Consider the following 23,632-nt stretch of genomic DNA (forward strand, 5'->3'; position numbering starts at 1 on the left):
TTGTATACCTGGGAACGCTCGTCAATACTGAAAATGACACTACCGCAGAGATAAACCGCAGAATTTGCACGGCTAATACTTAGATGCTATTTTGGACTTAATCTCCTTTTTAAATCTAAAGTTATATCAAGAAATACAAAAGTAAAACTCTACAAAACAATAATACGCCCAGTCCTAACATATGGTTCAGAAACCTGAACTTTAACAAAAAGCAATGAAAACATGTTAGGATGTTTCGAAAGAAAAATACTAAGGCGAATCTATGGAGCGGTAAATGAAAATGGTGTCTGGAGAAGACGATACAACTTCGAACTCTATAGAATATATCAGGAACCAGATATCGTTAAACACATTAAGATAGGACGTCTGAGGTGGGTAGACCATGTAATGCGGATGGAGCAAACTGACCCAGCTAGAAAAATGCTCCTTGATAGACCTATTGGTCAAAGAAGAAGAGGAAAACCCAGAACAAGATTCCTAGATAACATAGATGAAGATATGAGAAATATGGAAATACGTGCTTGGCGGAGGAAGGCGATGGATAGGGACGACTGGAAAAAAATTCTTGGGGAGGCTAGGACCCACACAGGGTTGTAAAGCCAAAATGAATGAATGGATACCGAAGCAATATATGCTGAACTTCGGAAATATGTCACCAAAAAACTATATGGCTTGATCATAAAAAATGTTAATATGCGGATAAATAGGTATCCCCCAACCAATGAACAGTGGCATATATTTCTTTAATTCTTAAAAAAGGCTCTATGGAGTCTAATAACGATGGTGGTCTTTTATAAACTAGTACACTCAGTCATCTATATGGATGGATATGAAGACACATCATAGAAGAAGCATGCAGCGGCTACCAAGAGGAAGAATAAAGTGGATTCAAGGCTGGCAGGTCACGTACAGAAAGCTTGTTTTAATTTAAGCAGACGATAGAAACAAAAGACGACAAAGAATCACGAAGTATATACACATAACTTTCGTTAGCTTTCAAAATGTCTAAGATATAATGCCTTTAACAAAACTTTGGAAAGTACTTCGAGATACCAATATCAATTATATGCCTAAAAAGGGGTCAAAATTTTTATAATAGATTTATATATTAGGCATAATAATTTGTTTTAATTGTGTGAAGAGCACTTGGAGAGACACCAGAGACTCTGGTGTAAAATAAGTTGGTTAACAAGTTTATTTAATAGAATTATGGAAGTTGGACAAATGCCAGATAGATACAGAAGCAGTATATTAGTACTTGTTTATAAAAACAAGGGAGACGCACAACAATCTACAAAATAAAACTACATACTCACACCATGAAAATATGTGAGAGAGAAATTTATAGAGGGATATGGGAACACACCGGAATATCCGATAACCAGTTTGGCTTTATGCAAGGCAGATCAATAACAGATTGATCTTAAGAAAGCATATGATAGAGTTCCTCGAGAGATTCTGTAGTGGGTGAAGTTCGTGGTGAATATGCATATATTGTGGGAGACGTGTATGAGGGAGTAACAACTAGTGATAGGACAAATGTGAGAGAAACTGACAAATTTTATGTAAAAGTTGGATTGCACCAAGTCACCTTAGTCCTTATTTATTCTCTTTAGTTTTGGATCAAATAACGGCGGGTAACATTCCGTGGTGCATAATGTATGCTGATGATGTAGTGTTAGTAGGAAATAATGAATGCGACTCAGAAAAAAAAACTGGAATAATGGAGACAAGCTCTTGAAGAAAAAGGTTCAAAAAGGTTATTTCATAGAACAAATACAGAGCAGCAACTTTTTTACTAGAGAGAACAAGAAGAAAGAGACTTGCGACAAATAAAAGTACCTTTGTAACAATGTTCATTCGAAAAGGAACAGGAAACCAAGTAATTAACACCAGGCTAGGACACACCAGAAAAGCTATAGAATACCTTAACGAAATTCTCTGAAAGAATAATTACCGAAAAAGACTAATATTTATGAAAGTCTGGTAAAAACATGTTATATAGCTGTGAAATGTGGTGACTAACGGAGAAAAACAGAAAAAAGATAAAAAAGAGGCCACGGAAATCGATACAATGAGGCGAACAACAGCATTTCGAGGAGGCAGATAATCAGAAAAAAAAAATCACGGAAATAGAAGGCACAACAATGGACTATATACTTGTAAAGCATCTCATATGGTGCGGATATGTACAAAGAATAGAAAATAACAGATTATGAAAACAATCATTTGAATGGATACCGACAATAAGGATGAAGGAAATATATTGAAAAAAATATGGATATAGGGAATAAGAAAGTCAAAGAACTCGAATTACCTTAGAGAAAAATACTAAAAAAATTTAATAAAAAATGTAAATTGGGCATCAAATAACGTCATCAAAAATGATAAAAATGATCTGGGACTACAGGAACAAAATGCGTCTCCATACCATGCGATCTTCTCGGTGTTCAGTTAACTTTTCTTTAGATATTTAAAGTGTAAAGTGTACAAAAGTGGCAAAAATAACCCCAGAACGTCAGTAAGAAAAACTCATCTATCTCATTGTCCGATAAGTGAGGGTCACTAATTTGATTTTTTGTTTGAATTTAATGTATTTAAATAACAAGATTAATAAAATGTAATATTAAAACTGTTTAATATTATAAAAATCACATGTTTATATGTTTTCCTTGATTTTCCGATTGGTGAAGTCTCAATTTTTCAGTGAAAACATTAAGGAAATTAATAATTATGAAGATTAATATTAAAAACAATGAAAAAATTTATTCCTTTCCAAACATTCTCGAAATGTCCAATACTATATTTTTTATTTATAGTTTTCCTGGACTATAACAAAATGATCTTCACCTTCACGTGGTTTAACCCATCATTCTTGTCCCATCGTATGCAGTAGAAGAAATAAATTAAATAGTTTAAAAACATTTTTGAATGGTCTATTCAAATTTACCATACAAATAAACAGTGATAAAAACTTTTATATTGTATTTGATTCAAATTCAAATCAGTTCATGGAAGCTTTCAAGCACAATATCATCAATCATCTCAAAAAATAAGATTTGAAAATTACGTTTTGAAATTTGATATAGATTGGGACATTAACATACGCGTTTAAAGTGAGAATGTTTTAATAGGTAGAACAAGTTTTTTAATGCATCTCAAATTACCTATTAATAAACTGTTAGATATGGAAAGTGAATTCGTTCACAAAAAAGTTAAGGCTGGCATAAATTAGTTAGTATTTCAGTTTTTTACCCCAAGTCAATGAACTTAGTTTATTATTTAGATAATATCTATGTTTTTTTTATTGCATTATATGTTGGGTGATTTTTAGAAAAACATAGTAGAAAAATGATAATGTATCTTTCCAGATGTATATTGCTGAACATAAGTATGCTTTCTGTGGGAGAAACACGACCGAATAGAACCTAAAGACTGATCAACATTGGTTACCGCCATATATTCCACAGCTTTTCGTTGAACCAGAATAAAGCAGTGACTAACAAAGCAGCCTCAGTCACTCGGAAACTATGGCCATACTTCTGAAGATGTAGAGAAACTACTAAAAAATACTCAAAATCTCGATGAAGCTCTGCAAGGACCTAAAAAGTACAACGATTGTACATGAGCGGTGCTGTCAGAAAAAGCTTTTAAGTACGTGTAGAAGCAAGGCTCGACCTGAAATTAATATTGACAGCTGGCACTACACTTGTACAAAATCCACAAAATTATATGTACGGTATACACGAAAGATCTTTCAGGCTGTATACTTCATGTTGTGATCTATAACATTTTATTATCTTCTTCTAGTTATATTTCAAGCTAGTAGTAGTCTACGTTGAACGACATAAATTTAGAAACAGCAAGCGAATACATGTACCTGGGACAGATAATGAAAGTTAACAAAGAAAATCAAACTGCCTTACCAGAAGAATTAAGTTAGCATGGGCAGGATTTGGAAAACTGAGTTGGATCTTGAAAAGCACTAAAATAGAACAATATTTGATAACCAGAATTTACGATCAGTGTATCCTCCCTATACTCACGTATGGTTAGACGTGGACACTCACCAAGTCTAATATGGATAGAATAGTAAAAGCACAAAGAGCGATGGAGGCGATGGCTCCAAAAATGGAGCTTCGCAAGACACAATGCCCGACTAAAGGATAAAAGATGGAATCACGAAATACAACAATGGAGACCATGGTTAGGAAAGGGAAGCAGAGGAAGACCACAAATGAGATGGGCTGATGACATTAAGAAGATCGGAGGACACAACCGGAAGCAAGTGGCACAAAATAGAAAACACTGGATTGATTTGGAGGAGGCCCAAAGTTGGATTACTTAAGGCTGAAGAAGAAGGAAAAGTAGTCTAGAGACCTAGACACGATGCTTATCGTAATCGAAGACGTCCTCCAACAAGGTCGTCAGACGACATCAAGCGAATCCAGCACAACTGGATTCAGTGTGCTCAAGATCGAACGAAATAGAATTATTTACGGAATGCCTATGCTCTGGAGTGGACACAAAACGTACTTAGAAGTATAAAATGTAAATGGATCTGCTACTTAGACTAGAATACGCTGGTATATCGGACTGACCTATGGATGAGTAGGCAAGAGATACGGCTGGGTGTTACTTACTCCATAGATCCCTACCAAATGAGCTTGTACGCTTAAAAAACTGGAATATAGATATAAGAAGTTAAGTAATAAACACTTTCTTAAGCAGTTATAAATTGTTGAAAGTAAGGTCATCATCAGCTGCTTCAAGCATTTTTGGGTCCACTGCTATTTCGTTCTATCTTTTTCTAAACCGCAATATTTCTCTCTTTGTCTTCCTCTTTCTATCTCTGTATCTATATCCCTTACTCATGCTATATTATATTAAGTTATCTTATATTTATTTACAGCAGCAACAAAGTTGTGTACTTTTTTCTCACGGTTTTCTATAAAGAGTTTAGGTTATCATTTGCATTTTTATATGTAAAATTTATTTGTGATATTACTGTTTTGTTTTACTATTTATTGAGTGTACAAGACCCAGAAACTCAGTTTGACTCAGAAACAACAAAATATTCGTCCGCCATTTTTAAATTTTAAAACTTCGTGGTAAGTACGTATGCGTGCAGAAATCTAATTTAAAAAAATCGCATTGAAGAAACCAAAAGTGACTACGTAATGAAGTTCTTTTGTTGTTTCACGGCCTTCTTTCGCGTGGGAACTGCCACCCCCTAATGTCTAATTAGTGATGTGCTGGACGATTGACTATTGTTTTTCACATATACCCGCATACTTTGATGTTGGATTTTTGCATGCTTACGACGCTAATTGAAGTGCTGTAGAGGTGTAAATGCGTCAAGGCTCTGGGAGAGTGTTGACTATCAAGTATCTGTGTACAATGGGATCTGCTCTCATATATATATATATATATATATATATATATATATATATATATATATATATATATATATATATATATATATATATATTATATATATATATATATATATATATATATATGTATGTATATGTAAATATATATATATATATATATATATATATATATATATATATATATATATATATATATATATAATTTCGGCTCATTTCGATTGACATTAATACCAAATTTTTGAAAATAAATAAAATAGAAGGTAACAATTTGATTTCTTAATTTGTAGTCAGTGTAGTTAACAAATACTGGGCATTGAAGATGATTTAGGCAAAAAATCAAACCACCATATTTCACTTTCCTAATAAAATCTAGATCGCGAAATCGCTAGATCAGTCTTTAATAGAATGCGCAAACTCTTTTGCAATCGTGATATCAATATAAAGTTACGAATACGAATGCTGCAGTGTTATGTCTTTTCTACCCTGTTGTATGGAGTAGAGGCTTGGACACTAAAACAGTTGACCACAAAAAACATCGAAGCTTTCGAGATGTGGTGCTATAGGCGCATTCTCAGAATATCATGGATGGATCGCGTCACTAACACGCAAGTACTCCAAACTTTAGACAAAAGATGCGAAATTCTAAATGAGATAAAAACTAGAAAGATGGAATACTTGGGGCACATTGTGAGAGGTGAAAAGTACGAACTTTTAAGAAATATCATGCAGGGCAAAATTAAGGGCAAAAGAAGTGTGGGAAGAAGAAAAATATCGTGGCTTCGTAATCTACGTGAATGGTTCGGGTGTAGTTCGATTGAACTTTTTAGGCGCGCTGCTAACAAAGTCGCAGTGGCCATGATGATTTCCAATCTCCGCTAGGAGTGGCACGAGAAGAAGAAGAATAAAATCTAATGTCTCATTATCTTTTATGCCAAAATTGGCCTTCACCAATTTTACCCACTTTCCATTATTTGTTATTTGTATAAAATATTGACAAATATATATGTATATATATATATATATATATATATATATATATATATATATATATATATATATACAACATTCAACAACATAATTATATTATATATGCGCTACGAAAGTGTCATTTCTTTAGAGTCTTTACAAATGAGGAGAGGGCAATTGCATTAAGTTTTTGCTCTCCAGTAATGCGTCTGTTTTACCTCTTTGCTCTCTTATGTGAATTATTACTATTATTTATTATTTGCTTTTGTTCCTTTATGTTCATTTTGCTTAGACTCTGTTTCCACATCGTGAATTGTTTATACCAATGGTATTTGCATTCTACAGTGAAATTTAATTTAAGATTAAAGTGACTGAAATAGTTATATCTCAAAATTTAGCATTTTATACACCTTATAGGTATTATATAATATAATAATTTAAATTTTTATTTGGATAATTTAATCTAGTATATTTATTTACTATTTGTATTAAAATTTGTACGCTATTCAACATGGTACATTTATATAAAATTCATATGAGTGTATATAAAAATTTGGCACATTTTCGGATTGTAAGATTTTATCTCTTCTCGAGATATTTATTACCCAGTAGTGCCAATATATTTTCTAAATCAAAAACAAAAACTTTTCAAAAAATACTCACAATTTTGTATCGGTGCGACACGCGGAACGAAAAATATCGTGAAAACTGGTGAAGATCTCATGGCTTCACATCAAAAACACGTGAATATGTGTGAAATGCACACCAAAAAATAAAATGTCGCTTTGACGTGTTGGTAAAAAAAGCATGTCAAAAATGTTCCATTGCATCGCGAAAAACGTTAAAAAATATATTAAATAACATAATAGTTTAACTAAATTAAGAATAGCTAGAATAAAAACAATACAATAAAGTTAAAATAGAAATCATATCCTTATTATCATTTATTCCCATGTATATATTTTTTAGTACGAAAATGTTGACAGAAATTTGGATTTTAAATTGGAACGTTTAACTCAAAACATGTATGAATTATAAGACTAAGCGGACGATGCTTTTCGCTCTTCGACTAAGGGATGAAAGAAAGTCCCTTTCTAGAAATACAAGAGATAATGAAGATAGAGCTTAAAACTTGAACGGTATAAAAATATATGGTGGAGAAAAACAGTATTTCAAATATACCTGCTAGCACTAGAATTCACAAGATTCTTTCCAAAAATCTGGCTTAGAGACCAGGCCTTTTTAAAAAACATGATGGTATCTTTACAAAACCTAAAGCATTTATTACAGAACACCTTTCCAGGATCAACAATTATTGATGTGAAAACTTAATAGGGTGGAAAAGTTCTCTGTGGATAAAAGTGGATAAAAAAATCTTATTAGACATATTAAGGAGGAGTCACTGAGAGATCACCCTCTCAATGGCAACCAGCATGCTTTTCCAGAAGGAAAATCAACATATAAAATGCTGGACGAGGTAGTTCAGAAAATCAATCGCTTCAATAATAATAGAGATATTGCGTTTTAAAGATTCGAAGATTTTTATACATGATCCTTCGAAGAGGATATATAAAGATCTACTAGATATGAATAGGAATGATCTGCGAGTTATCATACGTCGACTAACAGGACACTGTCGCTTTACTGTCGCTTTAAGGTGCAGATTAATAAAATTAGACTAAATGGAAGTGCGAATTGCAGATTTTGTCAGGCTGATAACAAGGCAGCGGAACATTTTCTGAGCAACTGCCCAGGGTTGGATAGGATAAGACTCAATTCTTTAAAACATTATCAACTAGAGCCCTACAACTTTGTAGAAGCGTCACCAAAGGCCATAATAACCTTTGTTAAAAAGGCTGTGCTGAAAGGACAACTTTAACCTAGGGATGAGCCACAATAGACCTTTCAAGTCGAGTGAACAAGTGGTTAAGCGCACATTCATATTGTACCTAATTGAACTGACCAAAAACTATTCATTTAGAGGTCTTTGAGGTTTTATCTTTAGAGGTTTTCGAAAACGAATAAATTAACACCTTTATTGAAACCATATGGCGATATTAGCTGTAAAGAGTCTACACAACAAATCAAAACTAATAAAATACTGTAAGAAATGCCTTAATAACCTGGCACACAATAAAGTGTCTCCAATATGAATACTAAGGAATGAGTTCAGGAAAAGAAATAGCAGACTCGCTGACAAACCAACGTTATAGAAGAATCTTTGAAGGCCCAAACAATTCTTCGGCATCACAAAAGATACTATTAAAAAAGTAATATAAGTATCAAACAAATCGTGGTTGATAAATCATGTTATTATAAACAATGGGACGTACTAAGATCTTGGTATTTCCATCATAAAATTGTAAATAAGGGAATCTCATGACACATCCTTTAGAAAGCATAGAGTTTCCGGATCAAGTAAGGAGACAACAGATAAAAACAAACTAAAGAAACAATTTCGCTTTGCATTTGATTTACCTTGCAATGAAAGTAAATTCGGTAGGTATCACTTAAAAGACAAACTGTATTTTAAACAATATTTTTCTGTGTTAATATATCAGGTATAGCTGAAATTTATATGAAACTTTTCCTATAAAATCTATACACATAATAAACTTTAATTTTTATAAATTTATTGGTATAATAAAATTATATTATTGCAGTTTATTCTAGCCATATTGTTCAAAACTAAAATAAAAGTTAAACCAAAACCAACTAAACATAAGTATGATATTCAGTACCAAAAAAATTTAGTCTACATCACTTTATTTCGAAACACATTATATGAAGTATCGTTTAATTCATAATAATAGACAAAATAATTGATGTTTCTGATAATAAATCTTGATAGATAATCAATTTATTTACAAGAGAAGATTGATAGCGGATACTTTTCTTTCTGAAAAACCTTGCCACACGCATAACTCAGTTGTTTGTATTAATGGGCGTAATTATTAATTATGCGCAATTAAGTTGTTATAAGCTATCAGTGGAAAGCGGCGCTAAATTATGGAATTTAAATGGTTAAAGGTTTTATCTGAAGTTAATCGGTTTAATGTAATTGATATTTGGAATAAAATTTTTCGCCATTATGAAGGCGATATTTTACACTAAATTGTAAATGAAACTGGAGAACTTGGAAAAATTGTAAGTACACAAATAGTAAGAGTTGCATTGAAGTAAGAAGATATTTCATATTAACATCAAAATTTAAAAAAAAAAGTAGCGATTATGATCAAATATATGAAATATTGCCATGAAAAGTCTTTTTTGTTATTGACTAGAGAAGTATAATCATCATCATCATCATCATTAGCTTCTTTTAAGTTCACTGCAGGACATAGGCCTCCCCTGTTTGTATCCAGAGTGCACGGTCTTGTGCGGTATGGATCCAATTTTTTCGTCATCTTTCTCAGATCATCTTGCCGTCGTGTAGGTGGTCTTCCTCCGTTTCGTCTATTTGTTCTTTCATTCGGTTAATTTGCTTGTCCACCTTCCATCCTTCATCCTTGCAACGTCAGCCCAACTCAATTTTAATATGCAAGCTCTCTCCACAACATCTGTAACTCTGGTTCTTTTTCGTTTGTGATTTTATCATTCGTAGTTACCCCTTTCATCGAACGCTTCATCCTTCTTTGTGCTACTCTTAGTCCAAATGCATTGTTTTTTTAGGGACAGTGTTTCCGCATCGTAGGTCATTACTGGCAGAACACACTGATCGAAGACTTTCCGCTTCAGATTAAACGGCGTCTTTAAATACGTTTTTAAGAGCTTTATACGCTGCCCATCCATGTGTTATTCTTCTGGATACCTCACCTTTTTGGTTTTTCTTGTCTATTTTAATTTCGTGTGTCCAATGTATATATCGACAAGTTCTACTTCATATTTCTGGGTTTTTAACTTGTTGCTGAGCATGAGGTTCATCAAGTATTTTGTTTTAATTTCGGCAAGGCCATCTTCTATCAAAACTATGTCATCGACATAACTTAGGTGGTGTAGTCTTTCCCCGTCGACACTTATTCCTTTATGATCCGAATCCAGGGCTTTAAATCCATGTTCTAGGGCACTTATAAAAAGCTTTGGTGATAGTATGTCACCCTGTCTGACACCTCTTTAAATTTTTATTTCGTTACTGTTTTCCTGTAACTTTATTACGTTTATCGCACTTCTGTAAATATCGCATGTCTAGTTGTTTATCCAATCTCGTTATTATGATTCTTGTGAAGAGTTTATACATATGGCTTAACAGGGTAATGGGTCGATATTTTTCTAGGTCAGTTTAATCTTCTTTTGTGTAGCAGAATCGTTACTGTCTTATTCTATCCGTTCTTGAAGGATTTGATTACTAGTGCATCATCTCCTGGTGATTTATTGTCTTTCATCTTATCTATTGCTTGTCTAATTTCAGTAAGTGTTATGTCTTGCATTCATTCAGAACCTTGATTTAATATGGTTATTTTCAGTTACCTTTTTATCTTTATTTCGGTGTCATGTCTACTACTCTATAGTTCTTGATAGAAATCTTCCAAAGTTTTTAACAATTCAGTTTATTGTTAATAAATTATTATTTCAGTCTGTGTATTTTTTAATTTAATTATTTGACTTTTTACAGTTTTTAATTTTCTTTGAAGCACCTTTAAGCTATTATTTCCCTTTATTGTTTGTTGTATTTTTTTGTTATTATATTTTCCCAAATCTTTTTTGATTTTTTTGTGCACTGCTTGATTTTTCTTGCTTATTTCTTCTTTGCTTGAGTTTATAGTCACATCTTGGCCAATTTCTCTTTGTTGCTAAATATATACTCTATTTCGATTTTGAGTTTTCCCTCAGGTCTTTGCCAAATCCATCTTCTTCGTTGTTTCTTGTGGAAGAAACCTGTTTATTTCGAATAAGTTATTCTGAAGAATAAAACCAACCAGAGGAGTATAATAGAGGAATATCTATATCAAAAATAGGGATAATATCTAGTACAGTACAAAATAATTGTAGGTAATCTTATATAGGGAATTAGTTCTCCTTTAATTGTACCAGAACCATTTTCCTATACCAGAACTCAACTCTGAGTAATCAGAGATGTCCTCATTGGATACTGAATGAGTATTTTCACTTGAACACTTATGCACTTCACTAAAAAATGAGCAATGTGCGCAGTGCGACATACAGTTTTATACCAGAAACAGATCATTTTATAAGCTTAGCAGGTAACAAACTTATCTCCAAAACTAATACTAGGCTTTCTAGAGCTTTTGAATGGAATGCTCAGAAGGGGATAATTGGCTTTGTATTTTAATTTACAGGTGAATAGAGACGACCAATCAATGAACAATGGAAAGTGAAATAAATGTGGAGCCACACGTTTAAGTAATGCACATTCGTTGATACCTACCGAAAAACGTTAAAACGCTAGGCCACCGAAATACATACATTAAAGTCAAATTATTTGTATTAAATAAAAACTATGATTAAAGAAGAGTTTTCAAAAAAAATTCAGACGAAATCAGCACATAAACAAATAAGGGAGAAATATATAATGTAACTACGAGATTCGTTAAACATTCAATACTAACCTATCTTGGAAGGAAATAAAAACAGATAAATATTTAAATAATTATAATATCCATCACCACATAAAAGATGGAATAACTGAGAAAAAGTCAAAAATACGAATAATAAACGAAGAAGAATGACTTATAGATCATATAGCTATATAATAAAATTATTTAGTTTTGTAGTATTATACAGAAAACTGTATGAATCAATTTACTTTTGAGTCATACACTGTTCAACACCTAAAAAGATATAACTTAAATCTTTGTCATCTTAAATCAAACCAAAATTAAAGGAAAAGTGAAAACATACAAACAAAAACGACTGGAATTATCAGATTTTATAAAGGATTATATTCCCTTCCTACTTTTTTACTTGCTCACGTGACCACATGCATTTGGAATCTATCAAGTTTTTACTTTATAGTTAGGAACTGAATATCACAGAAATAAACATAAAAATAAAAAAACTAACTTAAAATAAGCACCAAAACCAAGGTTAAAGCAATGTTAAAATAAAAAATATAAACAAAATAAAAAATACGAAAAATATTCGATGGTGAGTGTATCTGCAACATCAGTTCTTAAAAAAATTTGGGCATTGTCAATAAAGATGTTAACATAAATTTATGATACTTTCAATTACTTCTAAATTATCGAATATTAAAATTTTAAAGTCGTCCGTGATAGGATAATAGTATACATATTATTAGTTGTACAAAAAAGAAGTTAACTGATACGTATGTCTTTTTAATAATGTATGATTGAAAACAATTTTGCAGCGACCCTAAAATATATTAGAAAAATAGAGTTTAGAAAAGTAATCATCACAATTAAAGACAATATATAAATGACTTAGAAGAAGTAAAAAAATTGGAAATGGAAAGCAGAGGTGTACTATTTAGAGCATTTATAATCTAGAGTATTAGGATAGTGTTAGGATTTATAGGTGGAGCAAACGCCCCTAACATGGCCACTTACATAGCCGGGATCGACGGCTTTACGTGCCCTCTGAAGAACGGTGACGGCTTGTATAATTTTTAGAAATTGGAAATTTCATTGTCGATACCGTGAATCAAACCCGGGCATCTGCTTGTTAAGCCAGTAACATGGCCATCCAGAAGACCTAAAGTAGGACACTAAGTCGTAATAAATGCGTATCAAGGTAGTCTGATTAATTTTAAATGTATAAGTTGTATTAAAAACGTATATAGTAATATTTCATCGAGAATAAGAATATATAAAGGAAAAAATCTAGATAAATTAAGACATGGTGCTAGACAGAGACACATTAATACCTATTCCCAAAATTGGTCATTAAGAAACCAAGAGTTTGGAAGGATACCTTCAATAAACTGCATTCGTGGAAAAAGGCATTAAAACAAACGATCAATAGTTCAGTTATCTATGAACAATGATAAAAGCTATGCAGCATATCCAGAGGGGCTTTACTAGAAAAAATTGGAAGATCATGAGAAGGATGTGACGAAAAGAGCAATTTAAAAAAATGGCATACAACTTTATAAGGAATTGAAAAACAATACAAAACTAACAATAAGACGAAGAAAGTAATAGGAATCCTTATATTTGTACGTAAAATTTAAACAAAAAACTCATGGGACATAGGAACTAAAATTAAATAGATGTAACAAACTGTTTAAAAAGCTGCAAGAATACAAAACATAACACATTGCTTTTTTGAAATTGAAAAGTAAATTACCTATATACCTAACATAAATACGGACAATTGTAGTTTAGATTTCTTTATTCTGGCATGAGTTTTACTTTAGCTCGTTTCATATATATACAGAAAAAACCGTAGTAATATTTTATTACATTTCTATATCATTAAAAATTTATATTAACATTTATAGAAAAATAAATATTTTGAAAATTCTTCTTTTTAAAAGACTAAAAGATATTTTAGTCTTTCAAATAAGAAGATTTTGAAAATATTATTTTCTTTAGGTAGGTAGTAATAGATCTTTCTATAGCATTATAATTTTAATTTTCGATAAAAATATTTGAGAAAACTTATTCAATTTACTTAACTTATTACATTTATTTCAGAAACTATTACAACCTATCAGTACCCTCTAACCAATTGCACCGTCACCGAAATTTCCCGGTTTCGCTTACCGGCGCTAGTTCTAGATTTATTCCGTGGCTTATTGGGCGACTGAACGACTTGCGCCCCATTGACCCCTAAATGCTGCTTGTTCGAGGGCGAATACGCGCCCCCATGAATACCGTGGGCATACGCAGTCCCGTACGTGCCTTCAAAGTTACCATTAAACATAGTGCCCCCTTCGTAATCACTACCTTCACGCTGCTTGTTGTTCGAGCCCCCCATTCCGCTCGGTTTGATATCCAATGCGCATGACTGGGGGTTCTCGTGCATAAAGGCTCCCATGGCAGCTGACACGGCGCTCTGGTATTCGGGACCTCCAGCAGACGGCGCTACTGAGTCCGGCGTGGAGTCCTTAGGTGGCGTTGGAGGAAATGAGAAGATATTGTGTGCTTGCGTAGGTACTGAACTAGGGGACTGCGATTTGTCTGGGTCACTTCCTCCGAATGGTACCCAGGGACTCGAGTGAGCTAAAGGTTTGCTATCAGATAGCCAAGGGTGAAGGGGTGCGTGAAAGTGAGGCCTGCAGACTTGACTGGACGACATCCTGGACGCTGAAAGAAAAATAAATATCATTTAGTTACAAATAATATATATTTAGAAATTTAATATAATTAAAATAATTAATTAATCTCTTTTTATATAGATGTTTAAAATGACTGATATGTGAATATGATCAAATTACTAAATTATAAGATTAAATCTAGTATAATACATTTAATCGAGTTGTCATTTAAATTGTTTGGTTTTTTAAAGTAATTACTATTTTAATGGGAATAAGCCACAATTGAAGGTTAAAGTGAGCTTATTGACAATTCAAGTTTCACTTCGGAAATCGTTCTCGATTTTAGAGAACGATTTCCAAAATCGAAATTGAAACGTTAATAAACTTACTTTAACCTTTAATTGTGGCTTATTCCCATTAAAATAGTAGTTATATTACACGTATCGCATTTAAACCTATTTTTCTTGTATTGTTTTAACAAGTTGATATTTTTCAATTTATTTGGCAACATTTTATGTTTGGTAAGTGTTTTTTATATTAAAGTTTGTTATGTACATTACTGCAATGTCATATAAATCTAAATATAACTATTAAAAATGATAAAAGTTTATGCATGCAGGAGATATACATATTATTGCAGTTATCTATTTCTCCTTATCATTATTCTCATAAATTAAAGTCATAAATTTTAATTAAAAATTTATTAACTGTTAAATTAAACAGTGGAGAGAATTCAATTTATTTAAATACTTCAATTCTGAAGAGTCCAATTTTCGCAAAAGGTTTTTCTGCCCGCATAATTTTCATCCCAGCATGCTCCAAACTTTCTACCCTATAGCAATTCGACATCTGCCTATACATCCTCCGATTCTCTACCCTCTTCCTATTTGCCAATGCCAACTTTTCACTCGACACACTATGTGTAATGCCAGTGCGCGCCCTTCAAATACACAGGGACATTTAACCCCTCACCTGTCCGCCGCCATATTGAATCCAGACCACAATGGCCGCTGATCCGCCGCCGGATTATCTACCGATCCCATCGGAGATAGACGCAGAGATTAGCGGGGATTCTAACGAACTTCCGCAGATGGTCACCAGAAAAGGGTTTTGGGATAGGGACTCTGCCTGCGTGTGAAAGTAGTAGGAAGAACGCAGGATCGGATCGGTCAACAGATCATTGCGCATATTTGTATTGATGGTCACAATGAGATTCGTTCGAGATTCATTTACATTTTATATATTAAATTAGGCACTGGCGGTGTTTCAGATCGGTCCTTTCATTGAATGTTTTTCAGCCCAGAATTGTAGTATAAAGTATTTATTATAAAATAATTGTAATGGTATGTGGAATAAGTTGAAATTATCTTTTATACGGAAGGTACATAAGTTACTATTTAAATAGTTAGTTTAAAAAACTAAATTTTTGATTACATGAAACTCATAAATAGGGTTCATAATTCAGTATTTAGCTCTTTTAATAAGATTCTACTTCTTAGATATTATCATCCAATTTGCAAAGAGTTTGCGTTAGGTATTTACCTCCCTATTTCCATCTATTTATTATTTTTATTCAGCCCACCCTGTATGCGATGTCCCAACAAAAATTTCTCAAAACTTTGAGATTCTTGCAAGTTTATTGATTATTTTGGGCCTTTGTGGAACACAAATACGAATGCCACTTAGGCAGCAAAACAACTTTTATTAAATATTTTATATTTTAATTTGTTCGTTAACCTTCTCGCGAGTTATATTTTCTTTAGAATATTTACGACTTTATAAGGACTTCCAAGTATTTGCTCTCTAACTCGTAAATTTGTGCATTTATAAAATACCTTCTTACAAAGTTTTAAATGCTCGTAAAAATTAAAAGTACCATCAATATTTCAACTAAGTTGCAATCGCATATAATCTAATCTTGTCACCATCTAGCAGTGAAACTAAATGCCGATTTCGTGAAGTCGAAATATCACAAAACACGAAAACGAGTAATATCCTTCTCGTTTTTTAACTATTAACATGCATACAGCTTTATTTACAAAATGGCCGTAGTCTTGTCTAACCACGTTGCCAGTTAAACCTTAATATTTATTTGCACAGCAATATAGCTTTATAATATAATTCACATAAAATATGTAAATTACAGATATTTATATAATTTTTGGAAAACAGTTTATAACATATATAATGACATTTGGATACCATTTATTTCAATATTAAGTTTTATTTTTATGCGTCTTTTTTGTTTATACTACTGTATTTAGTACTAATGTAATTTAGAAGCTGTAAATTGTTTTTTATTTACCAAATTTCTAAAAGAAAGGATTATTTCTCAACAAAACTTTTATCTTTTCATTTCAATTTAACCAACATTTTAATAATTGTTTTAATAATCCAACGTGAGGCAGATGTTTAAGTCATAGACCTACACAGATCTTGGACTATATGGAATCGACCTGCAGAAGAATGACACCATTTCTGAGCTTTTCAGTACGTTTATTAAAATACATGAGTAGTTTAAGATATCTGAAGTTAGTCTTAAAATAAGTCTACTTGAAGTTTCGATTTCCGCGAAGTGAAATCTACGCAGTACTGCGAGATGCCTACAAATACAAAAAAACAAAAATCATGATTGTCAGTAAAAACAAAATGGAAGACGAAACAATTTACGTCAAAGGAACAGTTTTAGAAAGTACCCAGATATAATTACTTGGGATGTGAGCTAAATTAACAATGGGGCCGCAGTCTTGAAATAAAACGATGCATTGAGATGACCAGAAGTGCTTTCAATAAGATGAAAGTAGTGAACATGCAATGAAAAACTAGTAATAGAAATTAGAAATAGTTTATTGGGATGCTACGTATTCTCTGCCCTTTTATATGAAATTGAAGCCTGGACAATTACGGACGTAACTAAAAAAAGCCTTGCTAGCTTTGATATGTGATGTTATCGAAGAATGTAAAAAATATCATGCACGCAACACCCAACAATCACGGAAACATTAAGAAAGACAAAAAAAAAGAAATACTCAACACTATGAAGGCAAAAAAATGAGCTAGTTTGGTCACATACTAAGAAATGAAAAATATGAGTCAATGCCATTGGTTATTCAAGAGAAAGTAAAACCAAAAAGAGAACCGAGAAGATAAAGCACTTCCTGGTTGAAAAATTTAAAACAGTGGAGTAGAAAAACAGCAATAGAACTCTTTAAAACTGCTGCAGACAAAGTAAAGTATGTCATAATGATCGCCAATGGCTTAAAGCATGAGGCGTACAAAAAAGGAAAAAGATTCTATCAACATGTAGATATGTATTCATTAATGGTATACTTTCATAATAACATGGCGACTACTTGTTAAAGCAGTATATTTCACTTGAACCGCAAAAACGCTTATCGTTAGATCAATTTTTAATAAATTTAAACACAACCAATAACAAAACGAAAACATTCAAATAGCATTTCATCTATAAATATTGCACTGGCAACACTGTATCGAAGGTTTTGTATTTATTTTCCAAAGTACACAGATCACGCCATATTATGTTGCATGCCAATCTGAAAATGCGCTTTATGATGGTGTAGTTAGCATAAACAAGAGAGAGCTTTGGTGTTTTTTAGACGTGGTGTATGATTTGAAGCACATGTTGCATACGGGGTCCGTCGAAATAACACTGCCTTGTATTCAAATTAAATCGCAGACCGTTTTATGGGCGCCGGGGGCCAATTTTTTGGAGACTATTATGTAAATTGGGGGTCATTAGATGGGTCATAAATCACCGAGTTTTAGAATCAATGTCTACAAGCGAATTCAATTTGGACTCTCTTTTAGGAAGAATTTCGAACGAAATCAGCGGTTAGATTTGCTAAGAGGGAATATCGGATAGTCGTGACCTTTGTTATTTGTGGTTTTTATTGAACTTGTTAGATGGTTTAACAAAATAATAGTCAAGTTGATACAATCGTAAAACTATTCAGTCTAAAAATATCACAACTATTATAAATATCAGTATATTGAATTTAAACTGGCATTATATTTTAAATTAGTGATATTGTAAGAAATAAACAATAAAAATTGATTAAGTACATAAAATATTAATTTTGAATAGTTAAAAGTAACTAGCTATATTAAATAAGCAAAAATTTGTACTAACGAATTTAAAAATGAAAACAAACAACATCTATTAAAATTCACTAAACTATACAATACGATATATGAACAAACAAAGAGAAAATGAATGTTATTGGATAGATATTCAAACAATACAGATAAACACACCAAAAAAAATTTTAATAAAATCATCAATCACTTGGTATAAGAACAACACAGAAAATCTTAAAAATATTAGAAAAAAAAAAGATTCAGAAATTGAATCAGTCAAAGAAACCAGGCGAGGTTTATAGATACAGAATTATAAAATTAAATTAACTGATATTTATCATTCGCAGCATTCTTACATTGCATCCATATTATGTAAAACACTGACGTATGATAGGATACCAACTAAACATAGAAACTAATCAGTATAAGTAATTAAACTAGAAAAGTATTTAAACCAGCAAGTATATAAACCAAAATCTAAATAGTCTTTCGATGGCACAACGCTTAAAATATTGATCAAAATCTTTGATCAATTCAAAAATATCTCCTTTTTGGTGAAGACACCTATTAATGTAGTCTCTTAGAATCTGGTTGAAGATGGTAGTAGTCCCTTAAAGGAATTATAGTTATCATAATATTAATTTATCTAATACTATTTCAGTATTAGAATAACGATTTCGGTAAGTATTCCTGCATATAACGTCACCTAGAATACAGTAAAACGGAAATAACCTCCTCAGAGCTAAATCGTTTTGATAATATAGATATCTGGGATTATTTAATATTCCCTTTAAAGGGAGTGAGAGTATGGCTGATTGTGGAATAAATGATAATTAAATTTGGGATACTAATTTTAATAAAAAGTAAATTAATTATTATTTAAAAATTCAAAAATTAGGAAAGAAAGGTACGGACCACAAGTGTTCGACCGAAAAAGCTTTTTGGTTCGTAAGATATATACGTAATATACTCGTACACAATAGATAAATGAAATTTATGCTTATATGTAACTTTATATTAAATGAAATGCATAAAAATTTAGTCATAAACTGAATTATAAACATATTTTATATCCCTAATACAACTATAAAAATCTAACGTGAAAATTCTTATCACATTTAACTCGAAATTTTAAGTTTAATGATCGCAAGCTCAATCGTCCTTCGGCCAAGCGAGCCTATTATGAAGAAAGGTAGTTAAGACCCTTTAAGCGCAGGTCGAACTCCAATCTTATCTGGTGGACCACCACCACAATAAAACAATGAAACAGGAGAGGTGGTGACGTAATAATGACGGTACCTTCTGAATGAGCCCCCACGATAGAATTCGAACATGATAGATAAAAATAAAATAAAAAATATGAGTTAGTAACACAAAACTGTACTTAAAAGACTGGTTACTCAACAAGTGTACATCCAACACCAAACCTACGCTTAGTTAGAAAATACGGCTTAGTTAGACGCAATATAGACAATCTACGAAATAGTATAAACATTGTAGTAGAGCACAAAAAAAATTTAAGGGTTATGGGATTATAACTAGAAAAATGAAACCGTTACAAGCTTCGAACTATTGGTCCCCGTCAGATGTTTCCAGAAACGGAGGATTTCCTTTTCGCCATTCAGGATCAGGCAATTCAAACGAAAAACACCTTAATCATATCTACAAAAACCTCTAGTACAAATTGTCAAATGCTGATATGAATGTCAAGCCCACCAAATGATTCAACATCTTACTAAGTACTAATTGTAAAGTAAGGCATGATTTAGTAGAAGAGTTACTCCATGAAGAGCTAGCCAACAAATTAAGACTTTTGCAAGCCAACCATTATCGAATTATAAATATATATCTGATACGATGCTTAAGAATCTCAACTAAGCGCTATATTGACCCCATACTTGCTTACAGGTCCACCAGTAGCGTAATAGGCTGGATGTTAAACTAGTTAACAAACCAAGCGGCGAAAAACGTTTATTAATTGGGCGGTACTTAACAATAGTAATTTCTGTGCTTAACAATAATAAGCTGAGTGTTTTTGATGACAAGACCAACCACAAAATAAATTTAAACTTTACATGAATTATTTTCCATCCTACATTAAATTTTATTTAAGTTTCACATTTAGTATAAGGTTTCTTTAAATATATATATCAAGAGCCAAACTCCTTGGTATTTTCACTAGAAAACACGAACAGTTTAAAGTTTTTGATAAATGACCGTACATCTGTTGCCATGTACAAATTTAAATCGCCGAAGTGAGAATTCGCTTCAAAAGCAATACTTTTAACGGCGGATTTACATTGTACACGGATTGTCGTTATTGCTGATTACGAATTTACATTTGTACCCGACCTGTTTAGCGCTTTGTTCCTACCAGAGTGGAGGATCAATAGGACCAAATCGATATTGTATAATAAAACCATTATATTAACATGACTGTAAACGTGGTTTTTGCTTTTTGGCTTTTTGAAAGGCAATTGCGTTTGAAAGGGTTTTCTCTTTGTAGTATTCTGCGAATTGGATAATTAATGATATTTTGTTAGTTCTTGGTTTGTAATAATAAATGCGTGATGGGATGGCAGATAATTCTTGATGTTTAGCGTAAATATTTGGCATAAGTATTAAAAAAATTATACAATTATCCCAAAAATTGGCCACTGGCTTAAAAAAATTGCACAAAAATGGCTTAAATTGGCTTCCATAAGCCAAATGTGCTGAATTTGTAGAAATTTGTTCGAAAAGTAGTTTACAACTAGAATTTCAGTATAGCCTATCAAAACAATTTTAGGAATATTCAGAAAAACATTTAGAACGAAGAATTAACGTTTTACACCATTATGTTTTTACATTTTATCCTGCATAATATCTTCACGAGATTTCATTCAAAAACATTAAATAATATTTTTTGACTTTTTCTAGAGGATACAATATATTTGTTTATAAAAAATTTAATTCCTTAAGAAATAGTTTGTTAAAACAATTTTTAGCAGTTTGAAAAATGTTTATCAATGTGTGTGCATAGAAACTTTAGAAATTATGAACATTTTGAGCGTAAAATAAATAGGAATTTTAAACATCAGACTTTTACAGAGGAAATTTAAAAAAAAAGTGGTACAGTAGGCGGTACTGTAGACTAGCGCGGAGCTTCATACGACGTTTACTGTATTGTTAAATAAAAAAGAAATTATGAAAAATTTTAAAAATCAAAATAACCAATTAAGGTCAGTTTTGACATTTATATATTGTTTGTATACCTAAGGACTACCGCCTCTTTAGGTTCACAAATAGACTCTTCTGCTGTGACAGTTTGGATATGAAATGTTTTTAAATGTTTTACTATTTGTATTTATACGAAATTATATTTATATGAAATTATGAAAATATAAATAGATATCATTTGATAATAAATTTAATTATTACTATAAACTAAATAAGATGTTTAAAAATAACAAGTTATACTAAAAAAAGTGGAACAGTAGGCGGTACTGGAGACTAACGAGAAGCTTCATACTATGTTTTCTGTATTTTTAAAATTTAAATAATTTTAATATTATATATAATATTATATATAATATATAATATTATATATAATAAATAAAATTAAATAAAGTAATTTTATTATTTATTTATTTTGTATATTTCAAACAAATTTCAATAAATTATTATGTTTGCTTCTAACTCCACCTGTTGAGGTATTACCAGAGCATAGATGCATACGTTGTTACCTTAATACAAATCTTTCAAATTCAGATCAAGTACTAATAATAACATATAAATAAGTATCATTTGATAGTAAATTTAATTAATATATAAACTAAATATGTTTAAAAATAATAATTGTATTTATATAAAATTATTTTAACACGAGAATTATTATAAAAATTTAAATAGATGATTAAATAATGTTATTAATGGGATGACATACATGACTTTTATTAAATTTTGACAATCGTTACGAATCGAATCTTTTACTGACTTAGGTATATTCTTTTAATTGTTTACTTCTCATTTAATGTCTATATTTTGTTAGATACTTTTCATGTAATAAAAAAATTAAAATCATGGAACTTTCAATTAAATTTCATCCGGTTAATTTTAAATTTTATTTAAAATTCAGTATTTTTAAGGTTATTTACAAATTTGCAAAACTATATTTTTTACCTCTTTACGAGAAATTTTGATTTATGTTTATCTTACTAATTGCACAAGCATCTTTAATAGCCCAATTTATTACAAACAAAAAATTTAAATTTTGTCATGAGATGATAATTTTCTAGACACTCATAATAAAAGGTCAAATAATAGGGGACTGTAAGGACGATTTTTCATTCTAATTTTTTACTTATTTTTTAGCTGGAGCTTATCGAAATTATACTTATAACAAACTCTATGGAGATAATTCCACAAAGGTCAGGTCCACTACAACTAAACGTAAACAAATCTCGCTGGGGCTACAAGCTAGACTGTTGCTTTGATAGATTCATTAACTCCATAATTATTTTAATCTATTCATCTGTCGGACTCATTACTATTTGTTTTTTTTTAATTTATTACATTTAAACGGGAATAAACGTACTTTCGTAATAAAGAATTGTAAAGACCATAACTATTATATAATACGAACTTAAAAACCTAAACATAAGTGAAAAATTAAACAGGTCCACAAGACGCTAGAAATTGTGCAATCTCTTAAGAGCTGATATGCTATAAGACTCATACATCCTCGCTAGAATTGAATCAATCTACGTTACAGAATGTATTGCTGTGCAGACGGGTTACCCATAAACTATTCATTTTTAGGCGATCACATATTGTTTGTTTCAACAGCTCTCCTTTGAGCAATTTGGACAGGGGTATGACGCCTATTTGAAACGCTAAAAGAATCCCAAATATCAGAAAAAATATCTCCTGTTCATCAAGGAGACCTTGCGTCAATATAGTTCTAGAAAAAATTGTAAGGGTTAGTGGGATAAATAGGTCCGGCACTCTT

General features: G+C 31.5%; 1 protein-coding gene across 2 annotated transcripts in view; it reads right to left on the reverse strand.

Moving 5' to 3' along the window:
- grn (GATA binding protein grain) overlaps positions 1-23,632 on the reverse strand; it is a 249,293-nt gene that overhangs the window by 183,795 nt on the left and 41,866 nt on the right. The window contains exon 3 of one of the 2 annotated variants that reach the window (XM_072523081.1): positions 14,231-14,590. In XM_072523081.1, coding sequence (XP_072379182.1) covers positions 14,231-14,590 — 360 coding nt within the window. Of the gene's footprint in view, positions 1-14,047; positions 14,591-23,632 lie in introns of both variants that reach the window. The other variant, XM_072523080.1, reaches the window with a different exon arrangement.

This window comes from Diabrotica undecimpunctata, chromosome 2 (assembly GCF_040954645.1).
Source record: "Diabrotica undecimpunctata isolate CICGRU chromosome 2, icDiaUnde3, whole genome shotgun sequence".
NCBI classification, from domain to species: domain Eukaryota; kingdom Metazoa; phylum Arthropoda; class Insecta; order Coleoptera; family Chrysomelidae; genus Diabrotica; species Diabrotica undecimpunctata.